Source organism: Helobdella robusta (genome assembly GCF_000326865.2).
Source record: "Helobdella robusta unplaced genomic scaffold HELROscaffold_126, whole genome shotgun sequence".
NCBI lineage: Eukaryota > Metazoa > Annelida > Clitellata > Rhynchobdellida > Glossiphoniidae > Helobdella > Helobdella robusta.
In genome coordinates this window covers 36,134-55,183 of record NW_008703693.1, presented here as the reverse complement: position 1 = coordinate 55,183, position 19,050 = coordinate 36,134, and the positions used below count along the sequence as shown (strand labels likewise).

Here is a 19,050-nt window from a genome sequence, read left to right as displayed (position 1 = left end):
ATTAAAGTCTATTATGACATTTTCTTTCATTTTCATATAATTTATAGATTCTGTTTAATGATTTATTAGAGAAGAGTTTTCTTTAAATTGATTTCCTTTCATATATTTTATTTTTATATTGTAGTCTGCTAATGCGACTGATATTATTTTTATTAGTTATTTTATTAACCATAGTCCATATTTGCTTCATTGGTGTATTTATATTAATGTTATTTATATATTTATTCCATATATTTGATTTTTCTTGTCTAAAAGTTTTTCAAGCATTAGCTTGTAGTTTTTTATATTCTAGAAGATTAAATAGATTTGGTAATTTTCTGTATCTATTGAGTGCATTTAATTTAAGAAGTCTACTTTTTTTGCATGTTTCATTAAACCATGGATTTATTTATTTTTTAATTCTGTTACTGTTAGTTTTTTTAATTGGAGTCGTTTCTTCTAATATTGAGTTAATTGTGTTTGAAATAAAAATTATGGGGTGAGTTTCTTTTTGATTAGTAATAGTTTTTGGATTTATTTTATCTTGACATAAAGTTTCAAACGTTTTCCACTCAGTTCGATTAGTGTTATATTTTATATACGTTACATTGTTTTGGTTTGAGATAATGTATGTTAGAACTATTGGAGAGTGATCGCTGTTGTGTAAGTCATCATCTTTATGCCATGTTACATGTCTGTAAACATTGGGGGAGGCTAAAGACAGATCTATTATGGACCATGTATTTGTTTGTATGTGATAATGGGTAGGCATGTGTGGTTTAATTAATAATATATTTGAGTGTACAATAAAATGTTCTAATTCCTTGCCTAATCTGTTAATTTTGTTGTCACCCCAAAGTATGTTTCTTGCATTGAAATCACTTAATATTATCACTGGCACTGGGAGAGATTTAATAATGTTTTCAAGTTTATCACCTATTTTTGTATTAGGAGGATTATAATAGTTACAAATGGTTAAAGGAAAGTCTAAGGTAATTCTAACAGCTATTGAATAAATTGAATTTATATTTATTTGTGATTGGATAAGAGAATGATGTATATAGATAGAAAGTCTTCCTTTTGGGTTTGTATTTGTCGGGGTAGCATTTAAATAGTATGAACAGATGTTTATAATTTCAATTTGTTTGTTTTTAATTAATTTAGTTTCCTGTAAGCATATGATATGAGGGTTGTATTTTTCCATAAATAATTCTAGTATGTTACATTTTGTACCTCTTATGTTCCATTGTAATATATTAATTTCATGGTTACTTAAACGTCATTGTTTTTGTTTTATATGAGATTTGTTCTTAGTATATTGTTTGGGAAGTTGTGTCTTTTTAAATCTTAACTCCTCATCACTTTCCATCTCAGTGTCATCTGATGGGAGAGCATATACATTGGGTGCACGTGTCATTTGGTTATCATGCATGTTGTTTAATAGAATATCATCTAGAACATCACATGTTGTTTTATCTATCTGAAGATTCTTGTTTGAGAGTTTTTTTAGTAATGGGACGTTTAATAAATTGCATTGGATACCAATGTCTGTAGTTATTTTTGTTGTTTTAAGTTGTACTATGCTAGCATATGTTGGTTTATCGTTTGATATTGTTAAAATTTTGGCTTGTTTGTAGGTTATCCCTTTTATGATTCTTGTTTCAATTGTTTTTTTTTTCAATTTTGTAGGTTGGACAAGATTTATCACATGATGGGTGAGCTTGTCCACAATGAAATTAGCATTTGTTTTTGATTTAGGATTGTTTTTACATGGATTTTCCCATGAGTGCTTATGACCGGTTTCACCACAATAAGCACATATAACTGATTTATTTTTACAAAATTTGTGGAAATGGCCAAATTTTTGACATCGAGTACATCTAATGGGTGGGGGAATGTATTTCTCAACTTTTACTTTAGAATAGCATATTTTAATTTTTGTGGGAAATTGGGATAATTGAAAAGTAATTATGTAGGTATTAGTTTTTATTTGTCCTTTATTTGTTCTTTATTTTTATATTTTTAACATCAATTACTCCCTCTGTACACAACTCATCCATTATTTTTTCCTCTGAACAATTTTTTAGAATGCTTGTTCTAATCACTCCTTTTACCACATTTGTTTTATTATCAATGTAAGTCTTTATATTACAATCAAACATTCTGTTAATATTTTCTATCTTATCCCTTTGGTTTTCATTATTAATTTTAATAAATACTTTTTTGGGAAAAATTTTAGTAATTTCTACATCACCTACATTGTTTGTAAAAAATTTATGTATTTGAGAAATTGAAATTTTTGAAAACATATTTTCTTTCTCAGCCTCAACTACATAATTTAAAGGACAAGGAAAGTCAGAATGATCTTCTAACACTCTTTGTCTCTTTCTTTCTGCCATGGTCAAAGAAGAAAAAAAATTTCTCTAATTGAAAACTGCAGCAGTAGGCTGCCCAGACTATTGTCGGGAGCTTTTAATTAAATTTAAAAAAGAAAACTAACCTCTCTTTTACTTATAAATAAAGTTTTTAAGAAAATTATAAAATTAATTTAATAATAATACAAATAATAACTTATAATGATAATAATTGGAATAAAATTTGGATAAATGTATAAAAGAATTTAGAGAAAATTTAAATTTGAGTAAACAAACAAACGCCATAACCAAAGACCTTATTTCTCATGCAATTAAACAATGTTCCCACACTTTGTAAAATAATACAGCCATTAAGATGATGACATCTAAAACCTAAAATCGTCACTAAAATTGTTATAATTTTTTAATTATTTTCTTTATTTTAAGGCTTTGGTGTTTTAAAAACATTACCATCATTTATTTGCCTTTAAAAATTTCCTTAACTTTCTATTAAAACTTTCAAAACTTTGAATACACTGCTCTACTAATGCATTTCAAATCATCATAGCAGCCAACGTTTAAACAAAAAATTTGAAAAAATTGAACATTTTTTATTACGAAACTGATTTTATTTCAAAAATTTATACAAATACATATTTGCATAAAATTTAGAAACAGAGGAACTGAAAAGAGAAAACCTGATAAAATTAACAACTCATCCATTCTCAATATTCCACGTTGATGCCCAACCCGCTCCTGAATATCTGGCAGCTGTTGTTGTCCGAGTGGTAGTTGCATCCTGTGCAGTCCTCTGCATTCTGACAAATCACGAAACTTCGTCGGGAACATTTTTAACGCATGCTTGGCTGCCATACTTACTAAACTTGTACGAAAACTTGGCGAAAACCGTATCATTTGATAAAATATTTTTAATAAAAATAAAGTTGAAATAGAACATTTTGAGATGAACATTTAAAAATTCATTTTCAAAATGTAATTTTTTTTTTTGAATTTTTCAGTTGGTTTGTACAAAATGAACAAAATGGAAGAAGATGATTGGTGTAGAATGTAAAATTAATAACATATGGAACGAAACATAAGCCAACACAAAACAATTACGACATTCATTGTTGATGAAGTTTAGATTGATTTAATGTTGGCTTATCATAAAGAAATTTCTGAACAAAACCGGTCCGAAAATTTTTAAATTTTAATGTTCAACTATCAATCAATTGATTGCTGTTTTAATTTTGCGAGCGTTAAAGTTGTATGAGAAGTCTGGAGGGGCAGTAGAAAGCGCTCTCACTTGTATTGCAGAATTTTTATACTTCAAATAATTTAACTTACAAACTACTTAAAAATATTCAAATATCGTAAAGGTGACCAAAGTATATTAAGTTAAATATTGTAAAAAAATAATGGAGTCTTCAGTTTATACTTTCAACTGGAGAGTTATTAATTTAATCACCTTCAATGACATCTTCAAGCAAAAATGTTTCATCAAAATTTTGACTACCTGGGGTCTGCATTTTATGCCATCTCATCACCAACTTAAATTGACCGATGTTTCCTTTCTTTGTTACCACTGCTGCTTGCAAAGAATTAAAACTATTTTTGCTTCAAGTACAATATAGTTTAAATTTAGTGTAGGTGGAGTGAGTGGTGCCGACACGCTTTGCTGCCCTGAGGCCTGCCATACTGGGTGTACTACTGTGCCAGGTACAACACGCCTGTTATGTACTTTACATGCTGCTTGTCATTTTATAAAACACTTACTTTTGTTACTCTTCTTTTAGATCATTTTTAATACAGAGAAATAAGATTCATCAGGTAAATTTTGTTGAAAGTTTTGGGGACACCTATTCCCTGGATTATAAAGCTGAAAATATCGAAGTTCAGTATGTTATTATTCAGCGCATATTGTTTAATATAAGTTTTAATTGTGAGCATTCAATCGATTGATTCTCAAATTTTTAATGAGCACAATAATTGCTTCAAATGTGAATAAAGTGGATAGGTATAGTTATTATTGAGCATTTTCATAATAAAGAACGAAATGAATATTTAATGAACCACCGATCGTTCTAGCGAACAAATAAGGGGGAAGCTGCGGACCGCCCCGGGCCGCCAATTAAAATTAGATTGTAACGTTAACTTGTTCTTGCGGAGTTAAATCGAAAATTTGTTAAGTTGCCTCAAAAATGTGGTTCATAACAGTTTTTGCGTTAATAAAACTCCTTCCAGACAGTTTGTTAGCATCAGCAGTTGATAAGAAGTATGAAAAGATAGGAGTGCCAGACAACCCCATGTGTTTTGTTTCCGAACCTACCACAGAACTAACCAAAATACGATCCTTATTGGAATGTCGAATGTTCTATCAAATGTTCTCATTATGTTTCTCCCACTGATGGTAATTGTAACATCATTTGCAACGCATTCAACTACATATCCAAGAATACTAGTCATCCAGCTAAGAATTGCCAAATGTTTCATTTCACTTGCGATGTTCATTACAAAAAACTCATTGCTGGGGTTATAAAGCTAAGAGTTTTGTTGCTTTTTTTCAAAAAATTTCTTATCATAATTTCTGCATGAATGGATGGATAAATGGATGGAAGGATGGATGGATGGTTGGATGGATGGATGAATGGATGGATGGATGGATGGATGGATGTATGGATGTATGGATGAATGAGTGAGTGAGTGAGTGAGTGAGCAAACGAACGAACAAACGAACAAATGAATGAATAAATGAACGGACAAACGATTGAATTTAACTTTTTACTATTTAAACTAAACTAGCAGCAATTAGGATTTCGGATATCAAATGAAATCAATTTCAATCGATTAAAAGAGGAACAAATCATGCAAGAATTGCAATAATTTGAAGAAAGATTATTAAAACTTGAACTTACGTTAAACGAGACTCAAACAGATTGGAAACATTACAAGACTACACAAAAATTCATGCTCATTTCAACGCCATCATCCCTTCCTTCAGAAAACTACGAGGTTTGACTCGAAAATTTCAGTATAATCGAAAAATTGTCAACTGAACAGAAACTTGCACTGAAACTATTGGTTAAAAAACTTTGATGAGTACTAACAACTATCTTGCACTGTGAAATGTTAAAAGCCTCATGAACGATGGAACTAAAAAAATTTTTAAACAACTTTTCTTGGTGCTAAATGTTCATTTGCACTGTAAAACTTTTAAAACTGCTATTAGCGATAAAAGCTAATGGACGTCGTTTGGTGTGGTAAGAGGAAGTTGAGGCTATCTTAATGCTATAATGACAGAGATAATGAAGATCTGAACTGTGGTTAGGTGCAAATCTGGAAACCTTGAGTTTGTTCTAAAAATAATTTTAAGATTTTAAATAAATATATGCGAACAATTTATTCACAATCAGAAAATATTTTATTTTTGAAGAAATTCGAATGTAATATTCAGGAAATAGCATTAAAATTTTATTGCCTAAATGTTGCTGATAGCATTATTAGTAACATTCACTTTGCTCTTATCATCCGTCAACTCGTTAGCATCAGCAGTTGATGAGAAGTATGGAATGATAGAAGAGTCAGGCAACCCCATGTGTTTTGTTTCCGAACCTAACACAGTACTAACCAACATACGATCCTTACTGGAATGTTCTGCCAAATGTTCTCATTATGTTTCTCCCACTAATGATCGCATCACTTGCAACGCATTCAACTACATATCCAAAAATGATAAACGTTGCCAACTGTTTCGTTTCACTTGCGATGTTCATTACGAGATTGTTCTGAAAAAATCTCAATGCCGAGCTTACGAAGCTAGTTAATTCTTGCAATTATTTGTGAAATGTAACCGTCAAATAATGTATCTTTCAATAATTTATTAATTTTTTTATATTTCAAATGTAGGACGTTGAGGCCAGAGAAGCATTGTGTTAGTTATTTCATTCCTTCTAACCATAAATTTATTTAAAATTCAGCAGTTCTTATTACATTTTTCACGAATATGGACAGTTTATTTCCTAATACTCATATTTACGACAAACAATTTAATAAAATTAAACTTTGGTTATGCTTTATTGAATATAATTGAATAAATTTGTAATTAATTTATTAAAGTTGAATTAGTTTTGTTCAATCGTTTTTCATTGACAAAGCTTCGACTGGCAACCTAACTATACCTGTTTGTAAGTTTAATATTTTTTCTTTTGTAATCGAAAAATTATTTTCATAATGCTACCGAATGCATTTAAACCGTGGTTGTTGTAGTTTTATAACTTTTCAGAAATTTGATTAATATCTTGCAATTCTTGTTGTAAAAACGAAAAACTTATGAAAAAATAATTTAGAATATCTTTTTTCACGGTGATTTATTTTTAAAAGCAAACATTTCTATCCTGACCCCGAGCAAATCCTGCAACTTTCCATTTACCTTCAACGGGGGATTGTTTTACTCTTGTTCCTACTCACTTCCTGGCATCAGCAATCCTTGTGCTCTCTACATGTGTCTCAATGCTAACTGGCAGTTGTCAATATGTCTCCAACATGAAGGTTTAAACGAAGTTTTTTTTTCAAATTTCTTAAACAAAATTTCGACCGGTACATCGTTTGAAATGAAAAGTTTTAGATAAAGAAGGGTTTTTAATAAAATTAATGATTGAAGAAAGAATAAATGAAAGAATAAATGAATGAAGTAAACTTGAGAATAAATTAATGAAAAAATGACTGATTGATAGAATGAGTGCCAACCAACTTCAAACATTGGCAATGATGTAGATTGTTCCTCAAGTTTTTTATAAATGACCGTAATGTTGGATAAAGATGATGTCTGATGAAAATGTTAATCCAACTATAACAATGGAAAAATACAGTCAATTTTTAATGCATAACAGCCTACAGTGCAGTCAACAAAACAATCCTGTTGGACATTCCAACGTTCGCTAGCCCAACTCCTGTCATGTCTGTCAATGGATGGATTGTCATTCAGCAGAGGATTGATGGCTCGCAGAGTTTCAACCAAACTTGGAACACGTACAAGGTAATTGGTACAAAAAAACCATTATCAATAAACGCTTGTTAAATTGAATTATCAAAATAATTTGACAGAGTGGATTTGGAACTTACAACGATAATTTCTGGTTGGGCTTGGAGAAGATGCACCAATTGACAACATCGGCTGATTACAGGTTGAGGTTTGAAGTTCTTATCAATGGATCTTGGTTTTCCGATGAATATGATCATTTCAAGGTTTGTTAAGTTAATATATAATTTTTCTATTTATGAAATTTTAAAAATTTTAAAGGACAATTATACTAAAAATAGTACCAGTAAGAATTCTACTCTAATATCATAAATCGTTAAAATACCAACACAATTTAAACGATAAAAAATGTTGCAGGTAGGCACAGAATTTCAGAAATACTTTCTCAACGTTTCTGGATACAGAGGAGATAAATATGATGTTCTGAACCATCTGGATCCAAAGTTCGTTCAAAATGGAATGATGTTTTCTACACCGGATCAAGACAACGATCTTTCTTCAACAACCCACTGCGCTTTTGATTATTCATCTGGAAATTGGTACAACAGTTGTTACTGCCAGCGTCTGAATGGAGTTTATGGTTCATCGTTTGATTACGCTGGTTTTCCTGTCACTCGCTGTAGGATGATGGTGAAACGTAACTTGTAGGAAGGTTTTGACTGATGCTTATTTGTCAACTTTCTTTCTCCACGTGAGATGTACCTTTCTATTTTTGATAATAAGAAGTAGGATTGATTTTGAACAAATTGTTGAGCATTAATAATTAAACATTTTAAAATTTGAGTTCCTTTTTTTTTATTCATACTTGAAGCGAAAAATTTCCCAAAATCCCTTTCGTTTGAATCATACATTAAACAGGCCTACTCCCATTCATCATATTTAGCGGTTAATATTTATGTTTTAAATGTTTTCAGTAATTATTGTGATTCAGTAATTAATGTGATTTAGTAGTTAATGTGTTTCAGTAATTAATGTGATTGAGTAATTAATGTGATTGAGTAATTAATGTGATTGAGTAATTAATGTGACTCAGTAATTAAAATGATAGTGTTATTCATCATGTTATATATTAATGTTATTCAGTTGTTAATGTGATTCAGTAATAAATGCCATTCAATTGTTAATGTGATTCGATTTAACAAATCTTCCACGTGATCCAACAAATCTTCTGGAACATCTAGCAAATAGTCCGGAAGATCTAACAAGTCTTCCGGAAAAATCATCTCATCTTGTTGTTTCGTTGCCACCATCAGTTGTTTCTCAGGCAAATTGATGGTAATGGTAGTGCTTGGGTTTCGTTCTAACCGAGAATAATCAACTTTGATTATTTACTATGTGCAATTAAAACTTTCCAATTAAATGCCTTAGAAAGTACGATTTAATTTATGAAATGTTTAAACAAAAATCTTTCAAATCGATCAGCTTGAATTTAATCAATTTTTCATATGAAATATTATTTTATAATATTAAATATTAGAACAGTACCCAGCCTACAGAGGCAGAGGTAGCAACAGGTCAAGAGGGGGATCTCGTTACAGACCCCATTGAAAATATATTTCCATCTTTGTGGATCTTCTCACCCTTTGTCAATAATGAGCTATGTGAAGGATGATGTCACCATTATTATTTCAAGGATTTTGATAAAGCTATGATGTCATTATTATTTATTTGTACCTTATATATTTAATTTTATATTTTTCACATTTAATTTTCTGTCATTATTCCATTTTATTGAAAAGAATCAAAGTTTCTATAAAGTTTCATAAAATGTGGTAAAAATAAAGTTTTCTTACAACATTTCGCAGTTTTTTTTGTTTAAACTTTCTGAAAAATTAAGGGCATCGAACCGTAATTTTTTTCGTTTCGGTTTACGGTCTCGGTTCAGTCAGCAAAACGAATTTCGGTTTGGTTCCGGTTTTCGTTCCTGAAATAATATCGGTTAATTTATGTTTTCGGTTACTCTCCGGAACTTAATTTTTTCAAGCATATTTCCTTAAAAACATGTAACGATCATCCCACTATCACCACTATCAATTTGAAATAAATTTTACAACTTGTGAATAATAAGAAATCAATAACAAAAATGATTTTTAAATGTTGTCAGTATAAAAGGATATGTTTTCAATATTTTTTTTAACAAATTAAAACAATCACTGCAAAGATTTTTGAAATCACTCATATAAATATAAGATTGTTTCAAAAAAGATGAAAATTTACTCTGATTATTAAAATATCTTCTAAAATGTTTTCTTTTAAACCACTTCTGCAGTCTTACCTTAACAATCCAATTTATATCTCGTCGGGAAAGCATGGTTGATATGAATAATTGTTAGAAATAATTACAAAAGGATTCTTAGCTATTAGATAGGAACATATTTCTATGACAGATAGAAAAGCACGCATAAAATATTTGAAAGAATTTGAAACCTCAAAGAAAGAAGAATTGTATGAAACATAGTATGGATCATTATCAACTTGCTATTAAGCGTTACGCTTCATCATCATCCGGCAGTAAGTGATGGTAGGAGAATAAGCGTAATAAAAATTATATGAACCATACACTTCATTTATTTTTTGAAAACCACACCAATTGAACCAATTCCCTGAGGCATACTGCAGACCACAATTGAATGGTGCAAGATCGTTGTCTTGATCATAAGTTGTAAACTTCATACCATTGTGGACGCTTTTGGAATTAGGATAGTTCAGAACATCAGCCTTATCTCCACTGTATCCAGATACGTTGATGGAATATTTTTCAAGCTCTGAATTGATCTGGGGTTGGTTTCATTATTTGGTTAATTAGCTCTATTTCAATATTTTCATACTTTTAAATTATCAATTGAAATACAAGAGAAAATCAAAAACACAAAAGAGCGGGACCTCTTTATAGAAGCTTCAAACATCTACTAATGTTTTTTATATTCTTATTGTTGTTGATGTTAATTCAATTTTTTTCATCGATTATAAAGGGTGTCAACACAACACAACGCATGCAAACCTGCATGAATCCATGCTCTACACACAAAGAATGTGATAGTTTGGGGATAGGTAGGGATTAACTTTTTAAAACATATAAAAAATTATTTATAGAAATTTTCAAGTTTGTGAAATACACACCTTGAAATGATCATATTCATCGGAGTACCAAACACCACTGATGAGAACTTCGAATCTCAACCTGTAATCAGCCGATGTCGTTAATTGGTGCATCTTCTCCAGGCCCATCCAAAAGTTTGTATAGTATGTTCCAAATCCGAACTGCAATATAGCAAATATTTAAACCCAATTTTGTTATATAAAATAAATAATTTGTGAACATTCAAATTTTAGTTTAAAATGGTGCAAAGTTATAAAACAATACAAAAATAAAAATTATTTTAAAGTGCATACTTTGTACATGTTCCACGATTGATTGAAACTCTGCGAGCCATCAATCCTCTGCTGAATGACAATCCATCCATTAACAGACGTTACAGGAGTTGAGTTAGCAAACGTTGGAATGTCCAACTGAATAGTTTGGTTAACCGCACTGTAAGCTGGCGAACACAATGACTAGAATTAATTATTATTTTGAAAAAAACAAGTTTATACCACATTTTTACACTTTCAAATTTGAATAAATAGACATAAACGCATCACATCGTAACAAACCTTGAGGATCAAGACAGATGGACAACTGCCTGTTAGCAGTGAGACACATGAAGGGAGCACGAGTGTTGTTGACACCAGGCAGTGAATTGGAACAAGAGTAGAACAATCCACCGTTGAAGGTGAATGGAAAGTTGCAGGATTTGCTCCGGGTTAACGTGTAATTGAGAGCTTCAAAAAAAGCCAATTTGATAAGTTCTATAAGAAAAGAATCAGCTGTCGAATTCATTCATTTGATAATCACCAAATTTTTAAAAAATTTTTTGTAAATATAATTATGTCATTTAAATGCTTGCAACGTCTTATTTTGCAACAACCATAACAAGTGAAATATATACTATATATATATACTAATCTGAAAAATACCCAACTAACATAATGCTTGTCTGGCCGAAGATTCCTGCAACGTTAATTCGATTGATTCAAATGTTGTAGGTAGGTTTCCACATTATCGTCAAATAAAAATTTTAAAAACTTCAAAAACTAACCACGAAAGCTTCGCAATGAGTTTCGTTCAGAGCCACTGTCCATTTAGTTTTGCTAGTCAGTTGAAACAGTTGGCAACTTTTAGCTGGATCACTAGCATTGTTTGATATGTAGTTGAATGCGTTGCAAGTGGCGTTATCATCAGCGGGAGAAACATGATGAGAACATTTGGTGGAACATTCCAGTACTGATCGTATGTTAGTTAGTACTGAGGCAGGTTCGGAAACGAAACACACAGGGTTGTTTGGCTCTCCTATCATTCCATACTTCTTATTGAATATAAGTTAATAATATAAATCGTTGATAATATAAATATTATCAAATACAATCATTCCATACCATTCCATACTTTTTGTCAACTGCTGATGCCAACGAGTTGATTGATGAAGGCAACAAAATGGCTACAAAAAAAACTTTTAAAACGCACATTTTGATTCAAATTTCTAATAAAATTTTATAAAAATTTTATTTAAAACAATTTTTCTGTTTCTTAAAACTCCTGCTGTGACTGCAATTATTTATACCAATTTAGTTAGCAACGACTAAACATTCCAGGTTGTCAAATTGAAATTGATCTGTTTGAATTATCAACTCAGCTCAAGTATAACATGTTAAATGTTTATATATTAACTATTGTTGCTAAGACGGAATAGCTTAAGCACCCAAGAAGCACACACAACATACCGTAAATTTTTATAAATATTTGTTTTTTATATTTCTATATAATTTCTTTCTCTGTGTCTCATTCTAGACATATTACATATACTGTATATGCAAAAATATATATACATATAATTTATATATTTATATATATATATATATATATATTCATTCCTTTGTTCTTCATTGTTATTAAAGTTGATATTAAGGCGTTGAGTTGGTAATGATGTTATCATTCTTTGTTGGATATTTATTTGGGGTTTATTGATATCTATTAGGAGAGCTTTTGCAATCTTGAGATGTAGTGTGTTGGTATAAATTATTTTTGTGTGTTTTTGGCAAGTTATTTAATTTTCATGTGTTGATTTCAAGTGAGATGTGATGGCTCCTTTTCGTGTAGGCATTTTGAGACGTCTTGATAGTGAAGTGGTCGTAACACCAATATACGAATGTTGTTGACGCGCACAGTCGTCAATAGGGCATTTAAATTCATATATTACTTGAATTTTTAAATTTTCTGATTTTATTTTATAATTTGTGTTGAATTGACGCCCTAAAAGAATTAAATTTGTAAGTTTTAGAGGATAGGCATTTAAAGTTGTACGGCTTCAGTAAGTTGAATTGTTGCAAACCTACAATTTTGAAAACTGAAATATTATGTGTTAGTTATTACATGCGATGTTCCTGTTCATTCTTCAAAACAAAATAAAGATGGCGCTCTCCTTGGCGTTAATTTATTCACAATGGAGTTTCCTCATAAAACGGGATGTACCGTTGAATTGAACATTTGATAGTTTTGCTGCGTTAGAAAATAATTCAATGTTGAAGGTACGTCATAAAACAATGGAACGTGTTGGAAAAATTCTTGAAAATGAATCAATTGTTAGTTAATTTTTAACGTATGCTAGTGCATATGTTCCAAACTTTGAAACAGTGAAATACGAACTGTTTATTCTTTTTTTTCTATTTTTAATATTTTTCATCTTAACTCTCATTCAGTTTTTATCTAAAAATTTATTGACATCCGTGCAACATTCAATCCATCCATCGGTCGTCCATTTTTTGAGTGAGAGAAAAGGAAAAAGAGAGAAAGAGAGAGAGAAGAAGAAAGAGAGAGAGGGGGGAAGAAAGAGAGAGAGAAAAAGGGAGAGAGAGAGCAATTGAACATTCAAGCAAACAAACGCACACGTAGTTACAAGAAATTTTTTCTAAAAAATTTATTTTGCCGTTTTTGAACAGCCATTCATTCGAAAAGACGAAGATGGCTCTTTGCAGGTGCACACCAATAAATGAAAGACGCAGCGAACGTTCGTACTTATTTAGATGATTATTTCCATACAAAACAGGAAAGATCTTTTTGATGGGAGGACAATTTAATTTTTTATATTTTATATATATATATGCATTTATATATCAAGCCAATTGTTGATCAATTTTGCTGGATACAATAACTCCGGGAACCTGCTAAACCACAAAACTTTTGTATTTTAGAATGTAAGAATTTTCTAGAACATGTTAAAATTTTTTTTGCAAAATAAGTTGTATAGAGGGAGATAAAAAATAAAAAGTATTTTGGACAATTGTTTTTTGACAAAGTTAGTTTTTTAGGTAGTTTTTCAGAGAGTTTTTTGAAGTTATTTTTCGAGTTAGTTTTTGGTAGAGTTTTTGGAGGTGTTCGGTTCCTGGCGTGTTAGGTTTTGGTCATTTTGGTAATTGGTGATATTGTTCTGCGGGTTTATTTTTCTTAATTTGTGTTACTGTGTTTTGTTGCTGCTTTAATTTAGTTTATTATTTAGTTTGGAACATTTTGGAAACATTTATTTTGCAGAGTAAGTTTATTTTCGTTGTTGTTTGTAATAAATTTTTTTCAGTTATCTTCTGTTTGTCTTGTTCAACATATAAAATATGTATAAGGAAAACTTGTCAGCTGTGAGCAAGGCCGGATTGACCGACTGACAAGCAGATCGTGAAAGCATTTCCGCCCGGCTCGTGTTTACCGACCCGGAGATGCACATTCATGAAGAGGCGAGTCCCGGCCAAAAGCGAGACTCACTAAGCTGGCGACGGCGATTGCTGGTATTCGAACATAGAAAAGTTTCCGCCGCGCGCAAAAATTCACAAAAATAAAGATAGGAAAGGTTATAATTAAATGTTGGTGGCCGTTGGACAACTATGGAGCATTCTCCATACAACAACTTTACCCGTCGTTCAGCAATTAGTGAAGTAGCGGTTCATACAACAACAAACTTCTACGTCGGAGGGCCCAAGAAGCTATTCGTCCGACTAAAGTGAACGTAGAACATCGTTGCTTAAACAGTGAACATTTGTTCAGTTTTGCATTTTGAACTAATAAAAAATCGTTACCTCGTTACCAAGTATTAAAAAAAGGAATTGAAATTTTTTTACTTTGGGCCAAGGAAGCAACCTGCACTACTTGACTAAATAAAAATCAAACATGAAAAACACAAAAACCAACTATACAGAACTTTCAAAACGATGTACACACAAATGTATATTTGCGCCTCTGAAGCAGCTGTGCGAATCAGTGCTGTGTAAATGTTCATAACAAAAATAATAATATTATTATTATTGTTTTTATTATTAGCTTGTCTTGCAGTCATTATTGGGACAGAAACAATGCACGGGGCTTATTTTAAATAAACTTCCTACTCCTATGCTCGAGCATCGTCAACGAGCATGCCAGGATCGTACATCTTAAATACATATCATAAGTCATTTTATTAGACACATCTTTCTACCATGTTTACATTATTATTATTAATTTATTGAATAAAAGTTTTGATTTCTTTTTCAATTTTCAAACTCGTAAAAGAAATTGTAATTGTAATAAAATTAAGTAATGTTATTGTCATATTCCAAAAACAATGTATTCCGAGTGTTTTTCTAAAAAGGTTGTATAATTGTAATGAAAATAATATGCACCGAGTGAACCAATTTTCTTAAAAAAGATATCCTCAGGTGAGCATTCGTTGAAAGAACAGAGCGAACAACTTCAGAAGCAGATGGGCGACAAAACTGGCCGATGGGACGTGCACTGTTGATCCTTGAGAAATGACGGCACAATGCTGAAGTATTCTAACATATGAATCCTTTTCAATGCAGTCTCTTTCGTAACAAACCTTGAAAAAAATTTCAATCAGTAGTTAAAATTTCGATCAAATGATTTTCAACAGAACGTTTATGAATTAGTTTTATAAATATTTCTCCTATATATTTGACAACAAGACCAGCAAGTTACCAATTTTGTCATCATTTTTCTCTTTTTCAAAATGTATTGCAAGCGTTGAACAAAATTAATGTTTTCGATTTTTTTGAAAATTTCGTCAAATTTGTAACAAGAATTTTCCAGTTTAATTAATTAAGTACCCACAATGTGATAACAGAAAGATAAAAATAATTCTGGATACAATTGCAGCAGGTGATGTTACGACGAGTTTGAAATAATTTTTTTAATTATTTCATTTCTATTATATTCACCAGTTAACCTCTTTTTTAACGCTTATCTAAGAATCGGAATTGAACATAATTTGATATATTTGTATCACAGGTATCAAACAAACCAGAAATTGATATATATCTGTATCAAACGTAATAAACAGGCAGATAAATTTTAACGGAAGACGACATCAGCAGAAATAAACAGGACCAAACCTTGTTGGAGCCGCATTTCATTCCATCCTTGGCATAAGATAAATGACTACTGCCCTTTATTAGTTTAAAAAATGCGCAGACGCAAGACATAGTAGTCCTCTCGTATACATATTTGTATAACACGTTGGGATTACTCAATGCGCACAATAATTTCCCACAGAATCTGTTACTGTTAAGAAATTTTGGGTTAAAGTTGCAATACTTATGACTTTAAAAAAACGTTAAAACGCAAACATTTAGAACAAGTGTAAAATTATTTTGACATCCGATTACTTATGGACTCCTGGAATATTTTAATGGTTTGATGAAATAATTTTGCTGCTGCAAATGTTTATATAAAAAATTTAAACAATAATAAAAAAACTAACGTTAAACTGCAAGGAATAACAGCAGATGATATAGCATCGTAATCACAGTTGAAGCACTTGCTAGTATTGTACACGTTCCGGTCGTAACAAGTTGCATCGGCTGCAACGGTTCTTCTGTCGCCCCACAATTGCGAACACTGTTTATCTAATGAATGACACTTTCCGCCAAAACAGTAATTTCGACCCTATGGAGATTTAAACATTATTTGAGAGAATAAATAACAATAAAAAAAGAAAGTTAAAAAGATTTAATGTCTATATTCGACCTAATCAAATTTTAGAATAGAAGACTTTGTAAGATGGTCTAATGGTAGAGTGATTGGTCCTGCTGTTTATCAACAGTTTCCAAGCTACTGAAAATATTCTTTACCATTCGTACATCTTCCGCTGGTCGCTCGCTGAGCTCGTTGAGTTTAAAAGAAAACAAAAAGTTCTGAATTGTTTTGGGTCAATTTTTGTACTGTTGCTGAGTTTGTCTTCAAAACCTTAAATGGATGCCACCTACACTGGTCTGCATCTTTTATCATTATTTTATTTTTTATTTTTTGTTTGGCACTACTTGTGCCGATTGCAAGCTTTTTTCTTCACTAGCGGGTTTATCTACTTTTTTGCTGGCACCAATTCCACGGCTTCCAGGAACTCAATCTATGCCACTGAGGGCTTCTAATATTTTATTTCTTTCTTACAATTTTATCACTCATTGAGTGTGAAGTCCAAAATTAAGCAGTGCTTTTTTTAATACGTTTTTTCTATCACGTTCCTGAGCAATGTCTAAAGTGTTAGCAAAAGCGCAAAAGAGGAAATATTTTTATGGAAATGATCCAGAAGGTCAACAGCCGTCGGCGTAGCTAGAGAGAAAATTGGTGCCGGATTAACCATTAGATAAACAATGCACGTGCCTTAGGGCTAAAAAGTAGACTAGGGCCACAAAAAGTATACTTAGGGAGGGGCAAAAAAGTAAAAGCATTTTCTTGTCAGACTTTAAGGAACTAATTGACGAATTTGCAACTGCAAAAGCTCGCAAAGTTGCAGTCTAGCTGTCAAAATATTGGTTGTTAGGTTAGTTATAATTATTTGTGTAATACATTTTTTTAAATTAATTTTTCTTTCTTTGTCGGTAACAAAAAGTTTCCTACAATCTTTTGATGAATACTAAAGGATGAATGTGAACGCAAGACGATTAAACTTTCTATTATCTAATGTATTCAAAAAAATATATTATCTTCACACATAAACTGCAGAGGTATAAGAATTTGGAACAGATTATTGAAAGATAAATTTAATTACACATGTCATACGTTATCATGTTTCAAGAAAGCCTTAAACAATTCTTGTTGGTTGATGAAACGATGGGACTTGGATGCAATCGGAAATGAAAATATTTTGCATTGTCTTTAGTTGTAATTATTATCACAAAATTACTTATTTGCCTTTTTTAATTTGGAAAATTAAAAAACTCTTCGATACAGCATATTTATTATTTTGGAGGTCAAATAAAATATTGTATTGTAATATATTTTCAGGCCACCTATAAAAATGTGCCTTAGGGTCAACAGAGCCTTAATCCGGCTCTGATTGGTGATAACACTGCACTTTGTAGTAGATCGGCGTTGAGTATTCTAATTATTTTAACAGCATTCGTAAATTCAATCTTTGCTCGAGAAGAAGATCGGTCTGAGCAGCACAACTTACTTCAACATTTTTAGTAGTCAGTTATCTCACCAATCTGTTTACATGTTTTATAAAAATCAAACCGTTCTCTAAATTCGATTTTAATAAAAACTACTATTGTAGAGTATAGTTTCAGATGCAAAAAGACTGCTACCTTCACAAGCATTTAGTGTGATGCTTGAATTCGTGCGTGTTCACACATTAACAGTGAATGCGTTGCTGACGTCTCCAAGATGTGATGTCATTATAAATAATAAATATTAGTTGAAAACACTTCTTTTATTGAATTTTTACGTCTATCGAAAGTGACGCCGGGTTGTTGCCGAATTATGTCCTGAACTTGCCGTCGGTGTTCGGTAATCCAATGTCTGCTTGTTCTATCCACAATTGTATTAAAACTAACAACAGACTGACCTACAGCTGTTGGTTGTGCTGAATCGGATATACCGTGTATGTCCCTTCCACGACATAATCTTCTTCTGCCTCCTCTTTCTCCACTTGCAGTAACTTTACCTCTTTTAGTCACTGTTGTAGAAGGTTGATTTACCGACTCTTCATCAGATGTAATGGCATCTTCCTATTTATCAAATTCCTCAGACACATGATCTTCAGTATCAGAATCAGCACCTGATCCTAGCAAATAATCTCCATCTTCACTATTGGCATCATCATCGGTAACATTGCCTTCATCACTTTCTGTATCTTCCTGCATAATCAGTCTAAGAGATTCAGCTGTTGAATAACTAGCCATGTCACGTCGTGTTAGATGAAATGCAAATAAAACAATATGACTGACATTCAAAAAAAGGTGCAACTAATAGCCAAATGGTACTAAAATATTATTACATCAAAATTAACAAAATTTATCAGCAATAATAATTTTTTTTGTTATTATATTGAAATGTTAAGTAACGTTTATTAGGGGTGCAAAATGCACCCCAATAAAAAAATTTCGATAAAAATCAAGGCAAATATTTTTTTTAATTTAAGGTATCTTAACAATGTCCTAGAGCATGATTAATTAATAAAAATGTAGTAACCATTGAAATTGTCTTGGGGTGCAAACTATTCCAAATTTTTAAATATATTTTAATCTTGAAATATTATATTTTGAATGTTTACTCATGCACATAATAATGTTTTTGTAATATATTTTTACGCGATTCTTTAC

General features: G+C 31.2%; 4 protein-coding genes across 4 annotated transcripts; 1 reads left to right on the top strand and 3 right to left on the bottom strand.

The window, feature by feature from the left end:
- Window positions 1–1,258: 1,258 nt before the first annotated feature.
- On the bottom strand, window positions 1,259–3,182 carry HELRODRAFT_183950 (hypothetical protein; the record flags this gene model as incomplete). The annotated part of the gene is made up of 2 exons (XM_009013958.1): window positions 1,259–1,803; window positions 3,032–3,182. 2 exons carry the CDS (start codon window positions 3,180–3,182, stop codon window positions 1,259–1,261), a joined length of 696 nt encoding a protein of 231 aa, XP_009012206.1.
- A 4,105-nt stretch (window positions 3,183–7,287) lies between these two features.
- Window positions 7,288–8,019, top strand: HELRODRAFT_92217 (hypothetical protein; the record flags this gene model as incomplete). The annotated part of the gene is made up of 3 exons (XM_009013957.1): window positions 7,288–7,368; window positions 7,437–7,581; window positions 7,733–8,019. The coding sequence occupies 3 exons, from the start codon at window positions 7,288–7,290 to the stop codon at window positions 8,017–8,019; spliced, it is 513 nt and encodes a 170-aa protein (XP_009012205.1).
- Window positions 8,020–9,852: 1,833 nt separating this feature from the next.
- HELRODRAFT_92191 (hypothetical protein) lies at window positions 9,853–10,830 on the bottom strand (the record flags this gene model as incomplete). Its single annotated transcript, XM_009013956.1, has 3 exons — window positions 9,853–10,146; window positions 10,492–10,632; window positions 10,765–10,830. Coding segments are annotated over 3 exons (501 nt in total), but the record flags the coding sequence as incomplete, so codon positions are not given.
- A 4,313-nt stretch (window positions 10,831–15,143) lies between these two features.
- Window positions 15,144–16,735, bottom strand: HELRODRAFT_183947 (hypothetical protein; the record flags this gene model as incomplete). The annotated part of the gene is made up of 4 exons (XM_009013955.1): window positions 15,144–15,308; window positions 15,841–16,009; window positions 16,209–16,393; window positions 16,694–16,735. 4 exons carry the CDS (start codon window positions 16,733–16,735, stop codon window positions 15,144–15,146), a joined length of 561 nt encoding a protein of 186 aa, XP_009012203.1.
- Between the last annotated feature and the right edge of the window lie 2,315 nt (window positions 16,736–19,050).